The sequence below is a fragment of the Centropristis striata genome, chromosome 4 (assembly GCF_030273125.1).
Source record: "Centropristis striata isolate RG_2023a ecotype Rhode Island chromosome 4, C.striata_1.0, whole genome shotgun sequence".
NCBI lineage: Eukaryota > Metazoa > Chordata > Actinopteri > Perciformes > Serranidae > Centropristis > Centropristis striata.
The window spans coordinates 13,204,126-13,223,811 of NC_081520.1; the positions used below are offsets into that span (position 1 = coordinate 13,204,126).

Below are 19,686 nucleotides of genomic sequence, written 5' to 3' on the forward strand. Positions count from 1 at the left end.
AATACTTGAATTCAAATAGGAGGGAGCTCTAAATTATTCATGAATGCTGGGTGAGTATAAGTACCTATAGAGGGAAGGAGAGAGCGGTAATTTTAGCAGGAGAGGACAGAAATACTCTGGGTGGGAAGCGTCCTTATTATAGGTCACAGCTGTCCACAAAACCATGTGTTTTAGTCACACCCAGGCCATAAAGTGTTTAATGTTGGGGTGAAAACTCACTTTTAGGACATTAAAATATGCTGTTAATGTACATTGTCATTCTGTTTTATGGAGATTATCAATATTTAAGGAAATGCTCACAGAGCCGAGGCTTTCAGTTGACAAAACATGTAGCTGCTTCAGTGACAGTGAAATGCAGACACTTTTCTTCTCTTGCCAGCAGTCATGAACCAGAAAATCAGACTGTGTTTCTGTAAAATCAAGTAACCGTCACTGTCCACAAATGTGCCCTTTCATTTACTGTCACTGGAGAAAAAATCCAGGGTGACGCTGTCTTGATTTTCTTGTTTCTAGCTGTGGGAGAGACTTGTTCATAGTCACAACTCTGGACTGATCCGTCAAAGTGCATTTGAATGAATGCTGCCTTCACAGGATGTCGGAAAAGCTGTTTCTGCAGCTGCACATGACAGGATAGTAATTATAAAGCTCACTTTCACAGTTTATAATTAGTTTTCTGTCATATGCAGTTGCCCATGTTGCATTTTTGGGGCTCAGAACAGGTCATGTCAACATCTAAAGGTTTCAATCAAAATAAAGAGATTGTAGTGCACATGTAAAAGACAATGGGTATGCTTCAATGTTCTTTTCTATAATTTAAAAGCAAGATCAAGCCACCACTGTGGTCAGGGCTGAGACTCTTCTCTCATTTCTACAGGATCATTAAGCTGTCGGCTTCATTACAGCCCTCAGAAAGCCATTCCCTTCAAATTATGTATTTCATAGCTGAGAAATTCTGGAAAAGAAACATAATTGAAGTCTTATACTGAATCTCCAGAAACAGGACACACACAGGAGTGAGTGAGCACTAATAATGTTTCAGTTTAATTTAGGTGTACCAGTAAGCATGATTTTGCATGATGACAGCATGCAAAATAGCGTAGCAACCTCTGAATGCAAAGTAGCTATTATTAACGTCAATTACTGCTAATTGCACATACATGTTTGTAAAAATGTCAAACTAGTACCTAGGTGACTGAGCATATTTAAAGATGCAGTGCCAAGTTAATTAAGTCCCAGCTGAGGTTAAAGTTAGTTAGACAAAACATTTTGCAGAGACCTGTGCGGGTGTACTGTGGGTTTTTAGGTGTCTCATAATTGCAATCTCATAATTTAATTTAGGTGTGACTCACGTAAACATTGGTCACAATCAACCCATCCTTCCATTTTCATCTGCTTATCTGGAGCCGGGTCAAAAGTCCTTCCGAAAAACTGAGATACTATCGCTGTGTTTCCACTAGGGGGAAGAGTGGCCACCGGGAAAGTCTCAGGCCACGCCCCCTCTCAAAAGTCCGCTCACTCTTCGTGTCTCCATTACAAGTTAGCCCCCCCAGAGGGATTTAGACACTCCGGAGGTGACGTACGGTTTTTGACCGTCGCATAATCAATTTGCGAAAGTTCGACCGTGACGTCACAAACGCGATGGATTAAACAAGGGAGACAGAGATCGCTAAGTGAACACCTCCTGTAGCAGCAGCACATAAACATTGTACTGCTACAGAGCTGTTAGCCTATTAGCAATTTGCAGACTGGATGCTAAGGGGTAAACATCCCCTTCGGCTCTGCAGCTGGGAGAGACTGCTACAGGAGGACTGTGCCGTTTCGACTAGTTACTCACTCTTCTTAACGAGCCGCGGCTCGTTAAAAAGAGCCGCCGACCCTGCCACTCCTTAAGAAGAGTAAGAGGGAGTCTCCGATAACACCAGAAAAAGTCGATGGATTTGTCTCCAGCGCTTTCTTGAAAAATAGTCGCTAATGGGGTCTGAAAAGTCACTAAATATAGCAACAAAGTCGCTAAGTTGGCAAAACTGCTTCTCTGGCTTTTACAAATGCCGTGTGTTGTTGTCCTGTAGAGTACTATGTCACATCCCGCTTAGCGATCTATCCAATCAGGAACCAGGCTTTTTTCAGGGGAGAAAAAAATAGGGGCGTTTAGGGGTGTTTCGGCGAGTGAGACCCACCTCATTCCAGGTATTGCCCGGTAGTGGAAACAGCCCTTACGTGGGTCAAAAAGTTGGAAAAGTTGCTCCCTATGTGAGCACAGTACCCAGCATGTTTCTCACTGGAAGGCATTGAGGTTAAATCATTAAAGCTGTCCTCTACTTTCCAGCAGGCCAACACAGTATCACTGTCAGGGACCTGAACTGTGAGCCCAGACTGGCAGACAGGAAAGCTCATTTATAACAGTAACAATGATGGCATCCCAATCAGGTGTTCAAAATCCAGGGACCACTGGCATGGCTGACTGGGAGACATAAATGGAATGGAGCCATCATTAATTAATTAATCAGAAACACCTGCGTCTCTCCTTTGTCTCTGGTATCAGATTGTTTTTACTTACCAGGACTTTTATAACAAATAAATAAATAAATGATACGTTGTGTTTCAGCTGTGTGGTCCACAGTGTTTGGATCATGTGGTGAGATTGAATTTAAATGTATCTTCTATTACATTTGTATATCCCAATTAAATTAGTAAATGGCAAGATTTAGTGGGTTGGAGTGAGCCTGCAGGATTTTCTAAAACAGAAATTTAATCTGAAACTATTTTGACAAATGTACAAATGTAAATGCATATTTAACTGCTTTATATTGGTCATACATTATTCAGCCATAAATACCCTTTGTATAGTTGAGACATGCTTTGTGCGTACAAATGTACCTACATTTATTTATTATTCCTATTTAACTCTTTGTTCTTTTTTCTTTTTCTTTCTGTGTGCGTTTCCCTCTTTTTTTGTTTTGAGTGAAAAATGCAGGTACTAGAAACTGGTGTAAACCAGAGTCAGATTCCTTCCTTTAATGCATGAGCACATTTGGCCATTAAAGTTGATTCTGAATCTAATTAGTTTATTAGTAAATTAAGTCATTATTCAAGGAAAAAAGCCAAACATTTGCTGGCTGCAGCCTGTTAACTGTGATGTTTGGCTGCTGTGCTCTCATTTTTCTCCTTTTTATATTGAAATCTAATTATTTTCGGACTATTGGTCGGGCCAAACAAGAGAAGAAGATAGGTAGCCTCTTTTCCCCATAAATTGTATTTATTTGTTTTATATTTTATATTAACCAAAAATGGATAGAGAAAGGAATGCTTAATCAAACTAAGTGTGACTTTTATCCTGGCTACCGTCCTATTAAAGTCATAAATTGCAGCTCTGAACAAACTACGCAGCTTGAAGCCCTTGAACGCAGCAGCAGTCATGTATGTGTGATCTTTGCTCGGCTGCCTGTCAGCTGAGTTCAGTGAACTCATCCCGCCAGCAGAGCGCGTCCCTGCGCCTCGTTCAGAAAATGGGGATGCCTCCTCTCAGAGCACAAACCCACTCCCCGTTTTCCGTGAAACTGTGAAAAGGAAAAGCCCTGTTGTTTTCTTTTTTAACACTGTCAGAAAGCCCATGCACTGCGAGCTTTCTCCACCACCTCCACCGCTCACAGGACTCTCCCAGGATGCTGTCGAACAACCCGCACATCGGGCACAAAGTGGCAGGCTGTTTGATTTTCCTCTCCCTCTGTAAGTACTCACTTTACTTTCAAATGTTCATGTCAGGGGGCTCGGACCACACAGCTGTGGGGGACGTACTGACACCCTCAACAGTAAACAGTTTGTTTCAGAGCGAAGCTCGCTGAAAGAAGCGACAGTGTAGCGCTGAATTCAGCCTTTTCCAGCGGCGAGAAGAGACGAGCTGCGAGTGTATTTCCACAACTGTTTGAGAAGTGCGGAGCCATGATTCGTCTCAACTTCCTGAGGAGTTGAAAGCCGTATTTGCACTTACTGGTTGCCATGTGGGTTTATGCAAACCAATAACTGCAAGTTTGCATTAGAGTTAACCACAGGAGAAGGTTTGAAAGTCATTTTCTTGTGGAATCGCCGTTATTCTGTTGAAATCTGTCTCCATTTGCGACAAGCGGCGTGAAGTGGCTTCTTCCTGACACATCGACGTTGCACTAGTGGGAGTCAAGCCCGAAGATGAATGCACCTCAGGCTGTAGCTACTGTAAGCCTCACCAAGTCACATTTCTCTGTGTGTCTGGATGTGCACCAGGAATTTGGCAACAAAAGAGGAAATGCCATACTGTGATTTATTCCTCTTTTTGTTGCCCCAGAACGGGAAAAATCATTCCCACAGTCACACTAGCCAGCTGAAAGAGTGTCATTGTACTTTTACTTTAAAATGATTAATGACATTTGCTACACTGACATGTAAAGTTGTGTATAATTCCCGTTTTTACTTACCTTCCATGGAGTTAATTGCCTATTTGGCTAAATATTTAATGCCTAAAATGGCTGAAATATTTCAGTGGAATAGAATTTCACAAGAATTAAAGCATGTTTGCAGGGCATTGCATACAGTGCATTCATACAGTATGTCCATGCATGTGTTTTTCACATAAATATTCAGTGTGTCATGTCCATTGGGTGGAGTGCAGCACACAATGTGTGGCTGCAGCTGTGGAGAAAATTACACTGAGTGACCAATATTGCATCGGCCCTGCGTGCCATGTGGATGTCCTCCTGAGCAGTGGAAGATAAATGCTGAGCACAGGAGAGTCTGCCTGCCTTTAGCGGGGACTGGAAATTGTCACTGTAATAAAAAAAATGCCAGAATGTACAAGGATCTGCAAATATTTTAGTGCTGCAAGAAAGGGCACCATCATCTGCCTGGGTAAATAACAGGGAATAATACAATAGTGCTGTGTACAGGACCACAGACAGATAGGCTCACAGAAATTGCTTCAGGTCAAACTGATTTATTATTAATTGGATTCGACCGGGGATAATCATTTTTCAACCTACACTTTGTCACTTTGTCACGTTGTCTCTTCTGCTTACTTTGCACCTGATCGTGCTTATCTCATGTAAAAAGACAACTTTAAAAAAACCCAGCCTGGTTTCTTTATTTCCCCGAATTATCACTTTTAAATTCTCCAGGAATGCAAGAGAAGTTTGTCACATATCACTTGGGATCATATTTCACTCCTAGTTCCTGGTTGCAGATCCAAAAAAAATCCCGTCTTGTGGACTGGATAAGAGGGTAAATGTTGCAGCTTTCTTAAAGATTGAACAAAACAGTGCATTTTAGAGCTACTGCTCAAGCTTGTGGATATGTCAAAAAATACAATACAGTCTGGGCAGTATGGAGAGCCAGGGTCAGTGCTGCAATCCAACGCTACCCTGTGCACGAGAGAGAGCGTGTTTGTGTGTTTGGCACCGAGTCAAGCACATTTAGTTGGGCATCAGACTCTGACAAGGCTGCTTGTCTGCTCCCCCTGTATGTAATATTCATGGACCGAACATCTAGGTGCAGCTGAAAGTCTAGAGAACGTCCAGTCTGGTGACATTAGGGTACCACCTCTGCTGTTTTTCAATGATGTCGTCCATAGGGCTTCAACAGACTGTCGTTTGTGATGTGCACTGGAGCGGTCTGAGTGTGATGCTGTCGGGATGAGGAGCAGCACCTTCAAGTTGGAGGCTGCAACACTCTGTCTGAGTCCCCGAGGGCTGCGTTTCAATTGTGAAATCTGTGGTAGCTCCACAAAGTCTGCCTGCCATTGTTGATAGAGGGATTCTACAATGATGTACGGTATTTGGGGCAGAGAGAGTGCTTTACACAAAGTGTGCATTGGGTTTCTAAATCTGTTTTTAATGCTGTTGATGGCACATTGTCACCTCATCCTCTCTCTCCTAAGAAATGCTGCATGCACCTGTTCTAAATTTATCACTTAAGTAAATCATGAACTTGTTTGGTCGATGACATTTTCATCGTGTACCAACAAACAACATCCTAAAGGTCATTGCTGCCATGTCATCTTAATTTAAGCCTGAACATCTGGAAAGTTAAAGATTGCCATTTTTATCCCTCCATTCCCCACTCCTACCTCAATTCAAGTGTCCTGGGCTTTCACTCCGACGTGACAATGAGGTTGTGAGATTGATGTGGGTGATTATGGTAGGGACAGACCTCAGCCACAGAGAAAAGCCTTCAAATAACGGGCTTAGTTCTGACTGCCAGCTGTCTTCACAAGTTTTGGGTAGCAAGTGAAGGATTGAGATCACCGACACAAGGAGCTGTGTTGAATTTTCTGCACACTGGACAGCCTCACTGTGGATGCAAAGATGAGGTCTGTGATTTAAGAGGGCTTCAGGGTCCTGCTGCTGCTGTTGTGGCTCCCATAGTGTGGAAGGAGCCAGCTGAAGTGGATCAGGCATCTGGTAAAGATGCTGTCCAAAGAGGCGAAACGCTTTCAGATGCACAATATGGAGAGAAGACTGTTTGTCACAAACTGGTTTGGAAGTGCTTTAGGAACACTTCTGTGCATTTTACTTTATAACCCTGTCCTGAATGAGCAGCTATTGGCTGATGAATGAATGGATGGATGGAGGTCATAGTCATAATATCAAAATTAATTATAAGTAGAACATTTTATTCTAATTTCATTATCTTATCAGACAAAATCAATTAGAAAATCTGGAACCAGAACATCTTTTGCATCAATCATCACTGTTGTTGCAAGTAATTTGAACTAGGGCTGCATGATTTGGAACATAATATCATAATATTACAATATGCATCAGTGTTCTCATTGTCATTAAAATGATGATGACTGCGACTGGCAACAGATTTTTATGTGATTTTTGCATCATCGTGATCAAGCACTTCAATTTTTCATGTATTTAATTTCCTGGATCAGCCAAAAGCATGACTTTCATGTCTAGTTATTTAATCCATTAACAAATAACCAATTTATTAACCATATTAGATGTTGTGATCATAAAATTACATATATTGATATAGGTTTTTATCCATTTCTTCTATCTTGAAAGAGCTTCTTTCACTGGAAACACTGAGGTTTTGTCAGGTAGAGCCACCTTATTAAACTGTAAGAATTACAAAGCGATGCAATCACTGAAAGTAACATTTGGAAGTCTTATAATCCATTCAGTCAAATTAGAAATCAAACCAGTTTGGTGGCATATTTCAAGATATGTTGTTGATCAATTAACTTATGACTTATGCTGTTTCAATCACTATACACCACATTGTAAAAAGAAAAACAAAAGTTAACTGTATTTTGCTAAAAAAAAAAAAAAAAAGAAGACCGAGAGCAACGGGAAACAATAAGTGGGTTAGGAGTATCCGGTATGGCTGCCGGCTGTGCTTGAGTGGAAATAAAAAGTTTAGATTTAATATGACACGATGCCAGATGAAGCCTGTGCTTCCTGCATGCCCAACATACAAATCAGATGCATTATTACAATTGTACGTGCAGTGCTCACTGTGTGCCATCTGTGCCAGTTCTTTGAAGAGCTACTTTTATTATTACAGTGTTTGCTGCCTCTGTCACAGCAAAGTCTTTATCCATGAAATAATTATAAAAAAGAAAAAATGGCATATTGTAATTAACTTCACAGATTTTCCCCACCAATTAAAGATGGGTTAAAGCTGCATGAAGTATTTTTTTTAATTTAAATTTTTATTTGAAACACAGTAAAGCATGAGAAGAAGAAAGATCAAATTAAAGTATGTAGTGTAGGGTTTTATATATATATATATATATATATATATATATATAGACAATATTAACAATGATACAAAAATCTAGAAAAAAAATATTTTACCTTTTTATTTTTATATTTGTATTCATAAAACCACCTGGTATACACATTTTACAAACTTCCTTCCCAATGCATGTTCATAAAAATCTGTAAATAAAAGCCAATATGGATAGAAGAGAATAAATTTATTAAACGAATAGTTTAAAAATACTTATTTAAGAGAGAAAGAAAAAGAGGAAGGAAAGAAAATAGAAAAAATGAAATAATTATTTTTTGAAAATGATAAAAATTGAGATGATAAAAAAAGGAATAAAAGGGGGTTAATAAGGAAGGGGGATGTGAACACTAAAGCTTATTTACAATATCAACTTATCTTATTATAAAGTTTTCCGACTGAACACACAGTATTCATTTTTAAGAGAGAGTGATTGCACTCAATGGAAGGAAGCAAAGAGACATGGATTTGTTCTCGGCACATAAATTGAGGTGAGGACAGGTCTGCATGAGTTCAAAGGGTTTCTCATTGAGCTGTATGACTTCACTCACTGCATGCACAGAGACGAGAATAAAACTGAGACGGGTCATCACAGAAAGAAATGGAGTTCTTGATAAGTTTTGAGTTCAGTCCGTCACACTTTCAGAGGCACGAACCGTATCATCTGACAAGAGCGTCCATATAGAACCATTCTGCAGAAACCAGAAAAAGTTCAATCACAGTGTCTTTTTTTTTTTCATGGACGTTTAAAGAATTCATGCTTTGTGCAGTTTGAGGCATGGTCAAGGTCAGGGAACTTTGATTGAAAGAGATGAAATTGAAAGGAACATAAATTGTAAATTTGTGTCTGGTAGCATCTCTTGCATGAATATCTTACTCGCTATAAACACAATCTGACCTCCACACTACTTTCAAGGAAAAATGGTTCCCTGCACTGTAACTAAACAGTGGGCATTGGGCGTGTGTTGTAAGGTTCACAGTAATTCAATGGATTTCTTGGTATACTTGGCTGCAGGCACACTAACCACGGTAGTCGGCACTCGTGCTGTGGAGAATGCATACTGCAAAAACACTCCATCAAATTTGCATGAATACAGCAAGATGAAACTTGTGTTAAATTTTAACACACCTTAATGGCAGAAACAGGGCAACATGAGAATCCCATTTGAGTCCACTTTGTCACCACCAGTAGAATTTAAGCCCAACACTTATACAGCCTTATATCTCATCCAATTTAGCAACTTTAGATGATAAATCCGAGTCTCTTTAACTTGCTGAATGTTTGACTGTCCTCAGCAGCCACTCTGGGCCATTGTGTGCCAGGCAGATAGCGTTCCTGTCTGAACTAGAGTGCTGGGAGCTGCTGACTATGGTTTTAGAAGGGGTTGGTGAGAGCTGAATCCAGGTTTAATGGCCCTCAGCTGGAGGATGTTTGTGCAGCGGTCTGGATGGCAGCCCCGCCATGAATATCAGCTTTGTGAAGCTAACATGATTTTTAGATTTTATTGTTTTTGCCAGATTAAATAACTTTGCTTTGTGCAGCTGCAGTCCGGGCTCTTCGCTATTCCGCCCCTTTGTTGTCTCACGCTCACACACGGACATGATGATTATCAGAGCCCCTTTTAAAGCTGCCACTGACTGCTAATTAGCATTCAAGTTAATATAATACACCTGCATAGCTGCCTTTGTTCATGTGATTTAATTACTTTAAAGTACTTTCATGTGGTGTCTGCACTTAGTCCTCCACTCTTGCTGTACCCATTAAATCCTGGATGATGTGAAAGTTCAGTTTAACACCAACCATCGAGCAAATCATGGCTTAGTTACTGTGAATCCATCTAGATTTCTATGTTTGAGACAAGATGCTCCTCAGAAGGTAATGGCTCTGGAACTGTTCACCTTGAACGAAGAGCAATTGTCCCGTAAAGTACGTACCCACTATACATATTTTCTTTGTTCACTTATCGCAGCCTGATTCCCTCCCATTGTTATGAGCACAGTGTTTCCTGGCTAATTGCATCCGATGTCTGCTTTTATTACACAGACAATGTAAATTGAGAAGCTTGTTGAAAAGCTAAACAATTCAGAGCTTTCAGCATGTGGAGTGATTTGCAGAGTTTCTAAAATCAAAGCAAGCAAGTTCCCCTCGGTGCGGCTCAATTGAAAACATGGTTGGAAACAACAGACTTGATTATGCAGGCTGAGGAGGCGACGAGATGGAGGTGCTCCCATCAGCACTCCTGACATTATGTGGGGAGTTACTCCTCTCCCACCCCCTCTCCACGTGTCTCCGTCTCCCCCTCTCCAGGGTGAGCCATGAAAGGATGGGAAGTTTGAGCAGCTGGAGCAGAATGTATTGCAAACATATTCCTGTAGGAAGCTTCGTTTCACGCCAAATGTTGCATTTTTAATACTGACCAAGACTGGGATGCCAGATGACAATGTAGCCGTTCTCCACGCTCTGCGGAGCTTGTGATTTGCTGGATCTGGTTTTTATGTTTGTGGACTTGACAAAACAATTAGTAATCATGAACATTTTGTGTTGTGCCTGCATTTGGCTTAGCTGTTTTTTTGTTGTTGCTGAAAATAAGGAGGCAGTGTCATGCAAACTGTGATTACATCTCCCACGTTTGGTTGCTGCGTCCTTGCACAGGCTTTTCTTTCTATAGGAGCTGTTATGTTCTACGTGTAAGAGCTGGAGGACATGTGTTTGAAGGGGCAGTTGATAAGACACAAATGCATCGCTGTGAAAATATGTAATAGGTGTTTAAAAAAACAGGAGGTTGTCTATTTTATTTCAACAAAGTCACCTCAAGGTCCACTTGCTTCTAGATCTGGGGCTTTCAGCAATATCATTTGTCATGAAACTGTGGATATTCAAACTATATGTATTAATATTGTAATGGAGGTGTAAATGCATGCATAAATAATTAGCAATTAAACTTTTTTGTTTAAATACTTTATTATGTGTTTATTCTGTCCATTGTAGAATCTGAACACAATAACCACCAATAGCAAAAATGACAAATAATAGTCTTACATGAGTTTTCCATTTTTTCATGAATGGTTAACTCATATCAGTGAAAAAGTAGATGCTTTAAAACACATTGCATATATATTTTTTCACGCGTCAACATAATAAAAAAATTAATTTACTCCAGAAAATTCAACATCTCATGATTTATTTTTATTCAGTAATCAATGTTCATATTACTACATTTAAACAAGTGAAAATGAAGGTTAGGTTGTTGTTAAAAATGTGATTGGTAAGAAGCCATTTGTTACAGAAGTATTGTAGTTTTTCTCAGTTTATATCATCATTTTCAAGGACTGTGTTGGTAGGAAGGATCAGCAGCAGCTCTTTTGTGTTTCCTCCTCATTTTTCTCATCACCCTCTCTATTGGAGGCATATTCTAAGCTGTATTCATCAGAAAGCCACTGCTGTGACTGATGTCCTCATGCAGCAACAAACAAAATACGCTTTAAAAAAAACAAAACTAAAAAACAGTGTGAAAATCAGTTCATCTACTCTTTGAAAACTCAGTATTTTTATGTGAAAATCAATAAAGAACCTTCAGCGTTATCATTACCTTAATGTGGGTGTTTTTTTGCTCTTTTAAAGACCCCTTGTGTGTTTTCTCTTTGAAAGGAACATGCAAAAATAATATTCTGTTGGCTTGGTAGGCCAATTTGGAATGTGTGAAAACTGGCTTGCATCCATTGTTGTTTTTGGTGCTTTTATGACAGAAATAATTAGGTTCATTACACTGTTCGTTTGCTCTGAACTGGTGGCTTTACTCCAGGCTTTACACACTGAAGTATTTTGAAGTTAAATCAGCTCTTTGAATAATTTAAGACAAGGGTTCCCTCGCAAAAGAATTAATGTGTGACCAAAGTACTGCACATTGGGTCATAAAAGCGAAGAAACGGAGATTAAGAAATCTGTGCCTTTTTAATATTGGACTTTTGTGGATATCGGATAGTACAGTAGAGCAGGAATTTCAGCTGAACTCTTCCTGAAAAACTTCCAAATTTTAATCAACACTCTTAGTTGTTCTCTAATGGCTGCTGCAGTGACTCAGGGGAGGAAATTTAACTCTTTGCCGTTTCTATCACCTCATTAAAGTCAGATTTAAAGCCAACCGGTGTTGGAGTGCGGACAGCCTGATTTGGTACAAACTGCTGTTTAAATTCACTCTCAGAGACACTGCTGTTTTTGATGTATTGATTTGAAATCCTGGGAATCTTTCTGAGAAGATTTTCTCGTCTCACAATCGATGGGAATGTAATTGGATAGAATCTCTCTGGGCTCTAATTACACACTCCAAGAGATGAATGGTGCTCTCAGAGATCCAACATGGACTCGGCACCATCACAGTAATCTTTTAAATACATTTTTTTCATTTTTCGAGTATAATAACCTAAAGCAGATTGTTTTGTTTTGCCCTGCCTGTGTACGGCAGCTTTTAGATCGAAAAAAAGGAGTGTTCATGGTTCAGTTTAAAATGAGTCATTGCTGTTTGTATCATGTCTAAAAGAATATCTTTTTCCTCTTTTCACTTCCGCAGTTCACATCAACTTTTCTGCAGGCGGCTCAGGAAAAGGCTCACAGGTGAGAAAACACTTGGCATGTGATTCTTTATTTCCTGTGTGCAAATTAGTCCGAACCTCTGCGCTTCTGCTAGTTTCTTGATAATTGGTGTTAATCATTCATTTGCTGGTCTCCTCACCTCTATTAAAGCCTTAATTACCTGACCGTCTGAAATTAACGACCATGTTTTTTCTTTTTTCTTTTAATGGATTGATTATTGTCTCCCCAATCGGAAGCTTATACTCTCTGTAAAAAAAAAAAATCCATTGGCTCTTTCCTCAAGTGCGATTTTCTTGCTGTTGCCTTCTCTGAGTGTGCAGTTGCTGCTGGATAAATAATTAACATGTGCAGTTGCTCTACTTCTCATTGGTGTGAGAAGATGTTGACAGTGGGTCTCCTGGCAGTGGTGCTTAGCATCACAGAAATGGGAAATTACTGTCCTGCTTTTTACTGATTTCAACCACTTCTTTCCCTGCAGAGGAAGTTTTACACTTTCGCTTTGTCACAGTTTCATTTTCTCTAATATTGCTGTAAATAATGTGAGGCAGTAATTACCCTCCAGTGTAATCCAAGTGAAAGTTAAAAAAAACATCCCGAAACAGTTCCTTCTTTGTTAGATTGTATTTATGAGAAGCACATAATGATACTGGGCTATAATTTGAGCAAAAAAGTTAGCTTCTTGTCGATTTTCCCTCCCTAAAATAATTGTTTCACATTATCACTGTGCCTTTTAAGATACTCAGTCAAAGCGAAGACACAAAATCTCAAGTTTTTTTCTCTATAAAAGAATGATTGCGACAGCTGCCTGTCAGAGTGATAAAGCAGAGATTTAAATTACATCTATTCAGAAGAAGAAACCCATTAAAAGAATGAAAAGAGGAGTGTTTTTGCAACAATTAAAATTTGGAAGAAAAGTCATGGCTAATGTGCTGGGGAAAAAAGGCTTTATAAAAGCTGAGAAACTGGTTTATGGAGCTAATTTTTGTCAGAAATGTCACACAAAAAACATCTTTCTCTCCTGTCCTCCCTTCTCGGCCCTGGCTTGTGTTGGTGGTAGTTCATCTCCTTCAATCTCTCAACATGTTTCCTAATTAAATATTTTAATATCACTATTTTGACAGACGGACTTGGGCCAAAATGTGTTTTACACCTTGTGCCAGACATTTGTCGCAGTCAGTAAGATTTGTCGTATGTTTCTCTTACCAGGCCCACCTGCAAAGTGGAATCCAGGTTGTTGCCTCCTTTTTAGATCTCCTGAGCCAAAGAACAACATTAACAAATTAGAGAGGAATACAAATTTGTAGGTCATGGAAGCGCTCCAGTTTAGTTATGGAGAGTCATGGCGGGAGGCCGGGCAGTCATTTACATACAGTATACAACACACACTTATAAATTAGCGGACTCTAAAGTTAACACACTTGATTTATTATTTCAAAAATAAACCAGTTGCTGAACAAAGCAATTAATTATTGCTCTTCCCACAGAGGATAACTGACTTTCTAACAAAGTTGCAATGTACTCTGTGTGGGACCTTTTTGTCAGTGAACTGGAAAACGCTTCGGTGAGTTCATTTACAACAAAATGCATATCTAAACGTCCAGACCAAAAATACATTATTTTGTGTTTTGGACATATAAAATCACAAATGGTTATTTTGATTTCTGCCTGTGGTTGTAAAGTGTAGGTATATTTCTGGAACATTTCTCAAATTTTCCAGAAAAAGTAGATTATATTTAAAAAAAAAACAAAAAAAACATCATGATGGCGTAAACACATTTAGTTTTAATTTTGAAGATGAGAGAAGAGAAGATGATTTAGCCATTTACAATGAAGTCACTTTTTTACATTTTTTTTGCTTGTTTTTCTCAAAATATCTATTGTTTGGAAGTTCAGTCAGCCACAGGTTTTGATATGAAAATCAGCTTGCAGGAACAGTTTTGCCAAGGTCTCACTGAGCTTCATTGTGACTATTACAAGCTAAAAGTCCGGACTCCTGGCTGGCATTGGTTTAATTAGCAACCTTTGTGTTACAGTTTTAATGAATGGCAGAGCTGTTCAACAGTTTCAAAATGAAGGGGATGAGAATTTAATTATTTAAAGAGTCCATTAGTAATCATAAAATATGCAGTTTATCTACCTGTCATCTGAGAAGATGAGATTGTAATAGGCTTTGGAAAATGGTTAACGGTGATGTGAACTGCGTTCATTTTATATCAAACCACCAACGTAGTCCTTTAAAGCACTGTCTAATCAGAGCTTATTTTCTATGATCTTTGGGCCAGTGGTCAGCGGAGCAGATCTTCTGCTGAATAAGAGAGGATTCCCCACCGGACTTCAAACAGCTGGGCTCGTCCCATCACGATTAAAATCTGGCTAAATCTGCAGTAGCTCCTGCACTGTCTGTGATATTGGTAGCACTGACTTCAGGATGCAAAGCAGCAACAGCCGAGTAGTATTACACTTCCAGCAACATGTTCATAAAATCGATAAATACATATTTAGTGTGATTCTGCAACCCTGGAATATATTTGCTCCCTTGTGGCGGAGCAAAAGACCATCATCTGCTTCAGTTTGCGGGTAGGATTTGAAACATGCTTTGATCAATATACAGTACTTGCGTACACTGTAACATTGGTACAAAAGGCTTATGATATGTAAAGCAGCAAACATGGTTGCAGCAGTAAACATTAAAGTGTAGTTTTCAGTGGTTGTCTTTGAACACAGTCCGTGACTCGCATAAAGAAGAAGTTTCATCCCCCCTCCTTTGAAGAGGGCCCGAAGCCTCTGATGACTGACATCAGTTTGAACTTAGAATGACTTGGAGAAGTTGGCGAAGAAGAACCCAGGTACTGTGATTATTTGCCGCTTCAGGGCTTCATAAACAGCCTAAACAACAAGTGTACTACGAGTACACTAATGTAAGCAGAAGCGCCTTGATCTTGTGCACTCGGAGGACTCAGAACAGCGAGTGGATGCATGAGGACGACACAGTGTGAGAAATTATTTACAAACTTCCTGTTGAGGGTCCTGCAAAGCCAATGAATAACTTCTATTTGTTAATGTTCCTGTCACCATTCGTGTCTTCTCAAGACACACAAGGACACTTTTAAAAGAAATTGCAGGACCCAAGCAGGAAGCTTTATTCTGGAAGGGGCAACTTTACCTTCAGGCCATGTTCCTAGATGTGGGGGAAAAGCAACAACCAGTCATACGACATGCACAAGAACACTAGCCAGTACAGCAGAAGTAATTGAAAGTGCTGATCTTTGTGAGTCATTGAGTTATTTCACGTGTTTTCCAGGCTAAATTGTAGCTTCACAAAGTTATATAATACAAACATTTTCTCTGGCTCATCTTCAGGCTGTGCAGGGGGTGACAGGAACGGCACTTTTATTTCAATTCTAAATTATGCCAAAATGACAGAAAACAGTGTGAGCTTTAACCCAGATAGGAAACATATGCACTTGTTATTTGCCACCCTTTCTTTTGAAAAGTGTAAAGACCTTTATCTCTGTGTAGATTGCACACTTCAGTGCGATTCCGTTGTTGACTTAATGATCAGTCTGGAAAGGAGAAGAGCAGCTCCTTATTGACACAATCAATGAAACCCATCGTGTCTGATTGGACAAAAGCATCTTCTCTGTTGCTTTCAGGGAGGTTTACTTTTTGCCAAAAAACATTTTGCAAAGATTTGCGTTTAAACCTTCAGCTATGCTGCCTAAATGGTGGTCATTACATGCATAAGAGCTTTTCTTTGTCTCCAGCGCCTCCTTACCTTGGGCAGTTGTTGAAAGAAAAACAAAGTGGAGATATGTGAGACTGATGTCTGAATCATTGCCTCAACTTCTCTGCAATGACTTAAGCTCTGCAGAGAAAAAAAACATTTTTTCTGCCAGTATGCACCTGGACATCCCACTGCCACTGGACAAACACTGTGATTACCAACACTTTGCCAGCTGCATCCATTTACATGATCTTTTTCTGGAGCCAGTGATCAGTATTCAAGTTATATCTCACATGGTAACACTTCCAGTACAAACTGTACTCTGCTACGATGAAAGAAGATGAAGAGTTTACTACTGAATACAGTCTGCGCTAACAAATTCAATAAACATGCTATTAACTTAATATTAACTTAATGAGTTCACTAGGTATTTATAATGAAATTTATCAAAATGTCCAGAATTCCAAGCTTAACTTCCCTTGGAAAATTTCTGCAAATGTCCTGATCTTGTGCAGGCTAGACGAAACCAGTAATATTAGGTGACGGCACGTCAACAGTACAGTCCTGAACCATTTTGCAGTGGCCGAATGTTACTAAGTACATTTACTAAAGTATTGTACTCACAAATATCACGTTGTATTTCTACTCCACTACATTTTAGGGGCAAATATTCTACTTTTTATTATGTATACATCAATTTAAAATGATTACAGCTGTTTAAAATTAAACTACATAAAAGTATATTAAGTAGTTAAAATTAGCCTTACCTAGACAACAGTGAAATGCAACAAGATCTCACAACAACAACAACAGAATACCAAATCAAATCAAAATCACTTTATTTATCCCCGAGGGGAAATTCAGTTTGTTAGCTCTTGAAGAATTAGACAGCATGATGGCTGTAGGAGCGCAGGATCTTTTGAATCTCTCCATCCTGCAACGGACACAGCAGACTTCAAATATCCAGAAGTACTCGGACGACACTGCTATTGTGGCGTGTAGAATGGACAGGAATCTGAATATAGGGATCTGATCAAAGCCTTCAGTGAATGGAGTCACAAGAACTATCTCCTACTGAACACCTCAAAGACTAAGAAAATGATCATAGATTTCCACAGGTTCAAGCCCCCTCTTGATGTCCACCTGTGGGGTGGACATCAAGGTGGTGCCAAGTTCTAAGTATCTAGGTGTATACCTGGATAATAAGTTGGACTGGTCCCTAAACACTGACGCTCTCTACAAAAAGGGGCGGAGCCGCCTCTTTTTCTTCTTGAAGCTCAGATCTCTGGACATCTGTAGTGCGATGCTGCAGATGTTTTATCAGTCTGTGGTGGTAGTGTGTTGTTTTATGCTGCAGTCTGCTGGGGAGGCAGCATCAGACACAGAGATGAAGGCGGTTGGACAGACTGGTCTAAAGAGCTGGTTCTGTGGTTGGAGCCAGGTTGGACACACTGGAGGAGGTGGTGGAGAGATGCACTGTCAAGATGTTGGAGGCCATCTTGAAATACCCAGATCATCCGCTACACAAAACCTTTATGGAGGAAAAAAACAGCAGTGGACGGCTCCTCTCTCTCGTTGCAGGATGGAGAGATACAAAAGATCCTTCTCTCCTACAGCCATCAGGCTGTCTCATTCTAACAGAGATTCTACCAGACTAACTGAATTTCCCCTCGGGGATAAATAAAGTAATTTTGATTAGATTTTTAATTATTTTTGAGAGAGAGGAGCCTTCTGCTGCTGTTTTTTTGGTCCATAAAGGTGTTGTGTAGCCGATGATCCGGGTATTTCAAGATGGCCTCGACAACTTGACAGTGCATCTCTCCACCACCTCCTCCAGTGGGTCCAACCTGGCTCCAGAGAATACCACTCTTAACGACACACATGAGCATTTCACTGGTACAAAGCAGAACGTTCTAAAAGTAGCACACAAGTCATTATACATACACTGTGTTCCAAATTATTATGCAACTGAGTTTTTTCTCCGATTTTCCTAAATAGTCGATGCAAATGACAGTCAGCATAATTTAAGTCATCAACCATTAGTTTAATGTATTGTAATGTGATTGGACAAACCTCTCAATGATAACAGTATTTAAAAAAAAATAAAAAACTTAAAATGCACTGTTCCACATTATTACGCACGACAGAGTTTTATAACATTTTATAGGTTTTTAAGAACTGAAAATGCTCATTTTTGGATTTTCCAGCATTTGGAGGTCATATTTACTGAAATCAAAAGCTATTTCAATCAAAATCATCTTAACAAGTCAAGTTACATTTTAACATAGGACCCCTTATTTGATAGCAGCTTCACAATTCTTGCATCCATTGACCTTGTGAGTGTTTGGAGAGTTTCTGCTTGAATTTCTTTGCAGGATGTCAGAATAGCCTCCCAGAGCTGCTGTTTGGATGTGAACTGCCTCCCACCCTCATAGATCTTTTGCTTGAGGATGCTCCAAAGGTTCTCAATAGGGTTGAGGTCAGGGGAGGATGGGGGCCACACCATGAGTTTCTCTCCTTTTATGCCCATAGCAGCCAATGATGCAGAGGTATTCCTTGCAGCATGAGATGGTGCATTGTCATGCATGAAGATGATTTTGTTATGGAAAGCACGGTTCTTCTTGTTGTACCATGGGAGAAAGTGGTCAGTCAGAAACTCCAAATACTTTTCAGAGGTCATTTTCACACCTTCAGGGACCCTAAAGGGGCCGACCAGCTCTCTCCCCATGATTCCAGCCCAAAACATGCCTCGCCACCTCCTTGCTGACGTCGCAGCCTTGTTGGGACATGGTGGCCGTCCACCAACCATCCACCACTCCATCCATCTGGACCATCCAGGGTTGCACAGCACTCATCAGTGAACAAGACTGTTTGACAATTAGTCTTCATGTATTTCTGGGCCCACTGCAGCCGTTTCTGCTTGTGAGCATTGGTTAGGGGTGGCCGAATAGAATAACTGATAGAATAACGCATAACTGCAAGCCTCTGGAGGATCCTACACCTTGATGTTCGTGGGACTCCAGAGGCACCAGCAGCTTCAAATATCTTTTTGCTACTTTGTAATGGCATTTTAGCAGCTGTTCTCTTAATCCGATGTTTTTGTCTGGCAGAAACCTTCCTCATTGTGCCTTTATCTGCACAAACCCGTGTGTGCTCTGAATCAGCCACAAATCTCTTAACAGTACGATGATCACGATTAAGTTTTCGCAAAATATCTAAAGTTTTCATACCTTGTCCAAGGCACTGAACTATTTCACGCTTTTCGGCAGCAGAGAGATCCTTATTCTTTCTCATATTGCTTGGAAATGGTCATCTGCTTAATAATGTGGAACGCCCTTCTTAAGTAGTTTTTCCTTAATTGGGCTCACCTCGCAAACTAACTATCACAGGTGTCTGAAATTGATTTCAGTGATCCAAAGAGCCCTGAGACACAATACCATCCATGAGTTTAATTGAAAAACAAAAAATGTAATCTTTATGACACTTAAATACAATTTGTATAATAATTTGGAACACGGTGTACACGTACGGTTCTGCAGTTTCTGTGAATTTAGGCTACAAAACCACTAACCTAGGTTTGGGGAAAAACACTTGACTGATGAGGCGT

The 19,686-nt window shown here is 39.9% G+C and overlaps 1 protein-coding gene across 2 annotated transcripts in view; it reads left to right on the forward strand.

The window, feature by feature from the left end:
* The first annotated feature begins 2,556 nt into the window (after positions 1 to 2,556).
* b3glcta (beta 3-glucosyltransferase a) overlaps positions 2,557 to 19,686 on the forward strand; it is a 71,975-nt gene continuing 54,845 nt past the window's right edge. The window contains exons 1-2 of one of the 2 annotated variants that reach the window (XM_059330727.1): positions 2,557 to 2,635; positions 12,333 to 12,376. In XM_059330727.1, the coding sequence (XP_059186710.1) occupies positions 2,587 to 2,635; positions 12,333 to 12,376 (93 nt within the window). In that variant the 5' untranslated portion in view covers positions 2,557 to 2,586. Of the gene's footprint in view, positions 2,636 to 3,247; positions 3,727 to 12,332; positions 12,377 to 19,686 lie in introns of those variants that run through there. The other variant, XM_059330726.1, reaches the window with a different exon arrangement.